This window comes from Apaloderma vittatum, unplaced genomic scaffold (genome assembly GCF_000703405.1).
Source record: "Apaloderma vittatum isolate BGI_N311 unplaced genomic scaffold, ASM70340v1 scaffold11350, whole genome shotgun sequence".
Classification (NCBI taxonomy): domain Eukaryota; kingdom Metazoa; phylum Chordata; class Aves; order Trogoniformes; family Trogonidae; genus Apaloderma; species Apaloderma vittatum.
In genome coordinates this window covers 45,625-53,015 of record NW_009692917.1, presented here as the reverse complement: position 1 = coordinate 53,015, position 7,391 = coordinate 45,625, and the positions used below count along the sequence as shown (strand labels likewise).

The window sequence follows — 7,391 nt, the reverse complement described above, 5'->3', positions numbered from 1 at the left end:
TGGGACTGCGGGGCCGCGTCCCAGGTACATTAATTACACGGGACATGGCGATCCCCGCAGCTCACCTGGGTGTCCTTTCAGCCTGCTGGTGGCGGAGGATGTGTTTCAAGGGTGAGGAAAGGAGGCATTGCCTGCGTGAGGAGAGGGAACACGGGCAAGGCTGTGGTGCCCAGGGAAGCAAAACCCAATCACAGAATCAAGGAATTGTTGTTGAGGCTGGACAAGACCTCTGAGATCACCAAGTCCAGCCTGTGACCCAACACCGCCACATCAGCCAGACCACGGCACTAGGTGCCACATCCAGCCTGTCCTTAAACCCCTCCAGGGACGGTGACTGCACCCCTTCCCTGGGCAGTGCATCCCAGTGCCTGAGCACCCTCTCCATGAGGAAGGGCTGCCTGAGATCCAACCTAAACCTGCCCTGACACAGTTTCAGGCCGTGCCCTCTCCTCCTGTCACTGGTTGTCCAGGAGAAGAGCCCGACCCCACCTGACTACAGCCTCTCTTCAAGCAGTTGTAGAGAGTGAGAAGGTCCCCCTGAGTCTCCTCTTCTCCAGGCTGAACACCCCCAGCTCCCTCAGCCTCTCCTTTGTCTTTGTTCACAAAGTAAAGCCCGAGAGGCGGTTACTTAACACAAATCATCAATGAGGACAATCTTAAGAAACTTTCTACTTCCCCTTATTAAATGTCATGCTAGCATTAAAAGATAACGTTGTTTCCTGATGACCAGGAGAGTGTGCCTCTCATCCTGCGCTGATTTTTCGCTGACATTAGTGGGGTCATTTGTAGGCCTGAGATTTATTTTGAAATTCTAATGAGATCTCATCTCTATTCTGGAGTAATGCCTTCAGGATTGTCTCTGCTGAGATTGGATTGTTGGTGCTTAAACTGGGGAGCGAGCTGGGATCATCTGGCCAGGCTCTGTGTTTTGGGCTGGGGTGGCTCAACGAGGCCATCCTGCTCCTGGTACCTCTGTGTGAAAAACCTTTTGGCGAGTGTAAATACAGATGCTGCTGGAGGGTGATGCCGTAACTGCTGTCAGTGACTCTCTCTCATGACACAAAATTAGCTTGCGGGGCTTCAGTCTTTGCCACCAGACAGAAAAGGAGCAGGGTTAGCATACCATGGTTCATACATATATATGTGTCCACATATCACAGAATCACAGAATGTTTGGGGTTGGAAGGAACCTCAGAAGACCATCCAGTTCAACTCCCCTGCCAGTGCAGGATCACCCAGAGTAGGTCACACAGAAATGCGTCCAGGCGGGTTTAGAAGGTCTCCAGAGAAGGAGACTCCACAACCTCCCTGGGCAGCTTGTGCCAGTGAATGAGGGACACAATCTAAACATTAAACCTATGATTTTAGGATGCTGAATCCAGTTCCTCACAGCTGCAGTTACCTCTGTAATAAAATAGAATTTGCCATTGTTCGAAAGTTAAGTAATAAGTTCATATAAATCGGTTTTCTTCCAAATGAGTAAAATTACCATTTACATCTCAGACCTTTGTAATAGGCTTCTGAGTTTCAAATGATTGAAGAATCAGGTTAACTGTAAACGGAAAATTTCTAATTCCTTTCAATCCTTCATTCTTACTGAACCTGAGAGTAATAGATGTATATTGTTAAAAAATGTGAAATAAAAACTACTTAGCACCTAAAGTTACATATTAGACCTAAAGGAACTTTTGCAAAAAAATTAAGGAAGAGTGTTCCATAAAGTGAGTAGAAGCACTTTTTGTTTCTGCATCAGTAGCCACCAGCTTTTGACCTTGCTTCCAAATCCCTGTTACCCGCAGCTTGTCCAGTCCAGCAGGCTTCAGATCTGACTGCGTTCGTTGTTTCAAGGAGTTACACAAGGTGTGTTGAGTTTAATCTTTGTCCACCAAGTGTGGACGAGGGTATTCAAGATCCATCCTATGTAAATGTTAATGGTATTCTGCAAATGTACATTTGTGGACATATTACATTTTTTTTCCTTTTTGTGGCAGGTGATGTTGGTGACGGAAGAAGAATGAGAATGATTACATATCCATAACTCCCAGCAGTATGTCAGGTAATCGTATTTCAGAAGAGCATCTATGGAATATTTCTTGCTTTGCTGGAGTGACTGTTAATGAAAAGTTTAATGCAAAATACTGCTTTAACAAGTTGTGAATGCATTGGTGCTGGGAATTGTAATCTTTCCTCTAGCCAGAGCATCATGTGTGGTAATCTTTCCTGACATTTTCCTTCGGAAACTTTCCTCCTCCTTGGCTTTTCCTCAGAATCAAAGTTGTGTTTTGTTCTAAACGCACATTCCACCTTCAGTGTTTCTGCTGATACTGCCAGTATAGTGACAGTTTCTGCTGAGATTATTGGCCTGAGTTATTTTGTAACATGGACGTATCCCCTGGGGTTCAAAGTGAGACAGTCAAATTCATTTTGCATGGATTATGGAGTACTCTTCAGATAATAATTGACTAGGTCTGCACCTGGGTTGAAGATTCAGAGCTGACATGACCGTTAACCATTCTAAGTCCATCTTACTGCTGTCAGTTGCAAAACATTTGAAGGCTCTACATAAATGAGCCCATATGTTCTAATTCCAGAACAAGGTGCCTTTAAAGATGTACTTATTATGTCGAGATCATCTAGAAAACCAGAGAATTTCAGACTTCCAGAATTTGTTTTAGTATTCATCAGATTGCGTTAAACAAATAAAGTGTTCTGCTGATGCTGTTTGTCAGCCGAGTGCTGTAAATGGGACCTTTTAAATGCCTGTTTGTAAATGCAGTATGTGCTACATAGGGAAGATCATAGCAAATAAGACTGAATTCCTGGTGTTATGCTCAAGGGACCATTTTATTTTTACTGATTGGGCAGGTGAAATACTCTTTCTTTGCAGCTGCAGTGACTGCGTTCACCAAAAGAGGTGGTCTTTTAAGTTTAGGGTCCTAGCTGTGAGATAGTGAGTAAAATTCATGTGGAGAAACAGGGTTATTTAAGTGCAGGCTTTCATAGTGAAATGTGTTACTTGACAATATCCAAAGATGTGTCATTTGACTTCTGGTTTTATGGTTTTTCTTTGCTGTCCTTTGAAGCGGAGGTCAGGTACAGATGGACGTAAGGTGGAGGCGTCGAGCCTTTTCATGGAATGAAGTGCAGTACCTGGCCCTTGGTTGGTGCATCAGGTTCTGGACGAGCAGAACCACCACGTGAGGATCGGGAAGGAGTTAGTATCTTTAGACTACGCTGGCAGGGCCCACTAAAGTGGTTTTTTTTCATTCTTCCGCAGGCTTTCTAGGTGCTTAGCAAATACCCGTTTCAGAAGAATTTAAAGCATTGACATGGAACTCTGTTTCCAGCTGTCCGCTGTGCTTTCTTCTCTCTAACGCTCAGCTGTGTTGTCTGACTTTGTACTCTGGGGCTTGGTTTTTGGTGTGGTTTTGGAGGGAGCATTAGCAGCTCGTGCTACGTGATGGCAAGCGATGGGGAGGGAAGCACAGTGCACCCTCTTCACCCTCACCTGATGTGTTCGGGGTGGAGCTCCCCGTGTAGGGGGCTTTCGTGGAGAATTCCACTTAGCACTCCAACCAGACCTGTCTCCCTGGGCTCCCTGCTGCCAGGGCAGCTCTGCTGAGCTCAGTGAAATGTAAAGCCTCATTGGAAGGACCTGCATTTTCTGGATTTCTTTTGAAAGAAGTGGGCAGAGCAAATATGTGCAAAGAAAGTAATTGCCAAGCAAAAAAAAAAAAAAATAAGGCTCATTGCAGAAGGTGGCTGTTGGTACAGCTGTAGATGTCCAGCACGTTTCATTATGAGCAGTTCGTATTTTCTGTTTCTCATTATAGCAATGAAATTCCCTACATGAGTGTGAATGTGAAAAGAAGCATGGATGAAGTAAAAATCTTTCAAACTCTATAAAAACTGCATAAATACCACCATCCAGAGCCAGACTGGGCTCCTTTCCTAATGAATGAAAATGAAAGCTTGGATTCTGTTCCTGAGTCTCTGGAATACAAGAGCAGAACCTAATCCACAACCAAACTAGTTGCCTAAAAAAATAGAGTGTGTTATTCTGATTTTTTAATAGATAATTTCTCTGCCCGTACATTACATTTTCACTGCAGTAGGAATTTTCTTCTTGTAGGCACTACTCAAAAGCCTTCAGTTTCCAGTATAGAGAAGTTTTTTCTGACAGAAGATTGTAGAATTTGGCTTTTGGTAGTACAGCTAGGCTTTACTACACTTTGCGGTTGCCATAGGAAGTGTATTTTTGGTATCTCGGCCTTAAAAACATGTACTAGTGTGATTATTTTATGGCACATGTCTGTAATTGTATTGGCTTATAGCTTTTAATAGTGAGGTCAAGTTTTCCAAAATTATTTTGGGACCTTCAGAGTTATGGGAAACATGGAAGGATTTCAGGAGTGTAGAAGCCCTTGCTTGAAAGTGAATAAAATAAGAAATAATAAGCAAAATTAATGCCCTGGGTATAATCTTTGCATGCGAAAAGACAAATGTCAAGTTAATGAAGTTCCAAACTCCTCTTTCTTTTTCTTAGAATGCAGTCAGAGTTCACAGGGCAGTACGGATGGTGTTAACGAACACCGAATACCGGGTGCTCGGTAAGGTTTGAAGCTGATGAGTGAAGAGCTGGACCTGCAGGTTCTGCAGACACGTGTCCGTGCTTCTGCAGCTCCACCAGTTCCAAGTGTCAAAACTTGCCTGACCAGTTTCCCGTGCACGTCCCTCAGGTCGTGACCAAAAGCGGAGATAAAGGGACTGGAGAGCGAGGGCTGGACAGAACATGCCTCACACTTTGTCTGAGACGGACGCGTTCTGTTCTCATAAATGGAAGCTGGGTACCTTCCTAAAATTCAGCTGAGTGATCGCATGCTTTAGTGTAACAGCCAATCTGAAAATTTAGCTTTCTTCTTTTGAAGCCTGTTTTTTTTTATTTTAAAGCGTTCGTTGTCTTCTATGATAAATGCTGCAGTGCATTTAGGGAATGTTTGTAAAATACATTCAACAGCAGCTTTACGGTTAGCTGTCCACAGAGTAATATCTGGGGAAAAAAATAAGCATTTTAAAAATTAATATTATCTTAGCAATAACTACAAGTCTTCTGCCACACATCTGCACAATAGAATAAAAAAAAAATAAAAAGTTAAAAAGTATTATTTTCTCATAGAGAAGATAGTACTTTTAAATAAATAAGTATGTAACATAGTTTATTAAAACATCTTTGCTGTTCAAATACTGCAGTGAAGCTTCTGGCTTTAGCAGTCACTATTCACTGGCAGTAATCTACCATGGAAGGCTTCCTTCTGTACATTTTCTCTCAAAATGCAGGACAAGCCATGAGAGAGATCTTACTTCTTTTACTGGAGTGAGCTGAAGAAGGAATGTCTAAAAACCAGAAAACAGTATTTGTAGAATACAGTAAATCTCATTAATTTCACCTCCGTGGCGGACGAAGATTGAGTGTAAAGAATGGAAGAGCAGGGTTGGTGAAGTCTGCAGCAGCAGTTTCACCGGCTTCAGTCAGGCCAGGGTTTTATTCCGCTTTTATTTCAAGTGTCGTAATCGACTCGGGCATTGTGCTTCCAGTGGCAAATATTCACACTGTTCTATTTGGTAATGACTGTGAAGTTAGATCAAGATAGGAATTATAATAAAATTAAGTGCTTACATTAGGGAATATAATTTAAATGTCATAAATGCATATTTTCAGTAAGTAGAATTTAATATGCAGCATTTCTTGTAACGGGTCACTCATTTGGAGAAGAAAATTAATCAGCTCTTGTGCAACAAATCCATTTGAAAACCAGTGTCTCCAAGGGCGTTGCATGTAGTTTCCAACAACTGGGAAAAGTAATAGGATACGAAAGGTACCACATTTTCTTCCTCAGTCTCTTCACTGTAATGCTCGTTACCCTATAAACTTGGCAATAATTCAGATGGAGAATAGTTATTGTGTAACAGCAGTTGAGAAATTATTTCTCCTGAGTTTCTATAATGATTTCCCTAGGATAATTTAATTGGACGTACATCACTGTCTGACACTTCTTGTCTGCCAGACCATGATAAAATCCGACTAACTCAAGTGTATTATTTCTTTTAGGTAATGGATTTTTTAGAAGGACAGTAAATACTTTAATATAAGGTTTTGTTACGCCTGGATTCAGCAGCTTTGTAATGAGCTTTTGGGGATTTTCAAAAGGTTAACAGGATTTATGTTGTGGGATGTTTTTGCATGAAGCTATGAATCATTCCATGATGGCTCTTATTACTTAGAAGCGTATTTTTGAATATGTAGTTAAAAATATCACACTTGGTGAGTTCTAGGTTACAGACGTTCTGGTTTAATTTTAACTTTTTTTTTTCTTTTAAACTTTAATGTTTTAAAAAGTGTTTTCAGAAAGTGCCATATAAATACAGAAGTTTCAAAAGGCAGCTAGTCTGTATAACATTTTGTAATGTTTCAAATTTTTATGCAATTCTTCCATAATGCATTGGAGTTTTCTTTCCAATCATGGGGGAAGAAAAGGCTCTCTAAAGAGTGGGGATGTTAAGATCTTATGTCTGTGCATTTCTAAGGGTGTTTAAGTTTGGTATTTACAACTGATCAATACCTGCTGTATTTTCCAGATAAGATACAGGAATTTTTCAGAAAATTTGGATCTGGTTAGATTTCACAAAGAACAGAGAAAACAAAACTTTAGGGTTTTAGCTTTGCAACATCTGCTAGCCTTTTTCTTAAGTACGTTTCATTATGTTAGTGCTGATATTTTTTTCTTTTACTTGGTTTTTTTTCAATAATCCATTCGTATGCTTAGTCCCTCCTAATTTTATTTAAACCAGAGGTGCTTATTTTTGTGAACTCGTCTTTCTGAAGTTTATTTCTGATGGGAGCAGACTATTACATTTGAAATTTTGAAAATCTGAAATTTGAAATTTTGGGCTGTGAGACACTGGTTTCACTGCTGACATCAATTAGAAGGAGCGATGTCAATATAAAACATACTTGTTAATTTCACAGGCAGAAACCTTTTGAAACAGTTAATTTAAAAAAAATAAAAGTCCAGTGTTTTTTCTAAGCCTTCTCCACTAGCCTACAAAATAAAATGTTTTCTTTTGCTGTGCTTGCCACAGCAGCTTGCCGTCTTAGGGCTGCATAAACCTGACCACAGGGTGACGCTTAGTTCTTGTGATGATTCAGTGTAAGAGCAATGAACTTATGCTATTTGTCCCTGCTATGCTCTCCTGCATGTAGAGAGGACTGTGGGTTTTTTGTGCCAAAGTGAAGCTGTCGATGAACTAGAGGAAAGCTACTATCCACTCAGGCATTTTCCAGTTATTAACATATAGACAAAATACCTTCGACATAAATGTATTTCCAGTGA

At 40.9% G+C, this 7,391-nt stretch overlaps 1 protein-coding gene across 1 annotated transcript in view; it reads left to right on the top strand.

The window, feature by feature from the left end:
- The first annotated feature begins 1,984 nt into the window (after nt 1-1,984).
- LOC104277105 (thyroid hormone receptor beta) overlaps nt 1,985-7,391 on the top strand; it is a 45,452-nt gene continuing 40,045 nt past the window's right edge. Inside the window, exon 1 of the mRNA XM_009873832.1 lies at nt 1,985-2,056. Coding sequence (XP_009872134.1) covers nt 2,050-2,056 — 7 coding nt within the window. The 5' untranslated portion in view covers nt 1,985-2,049. The remainder of the gene's footprint in view (nt 2,057-7,391) is intronic.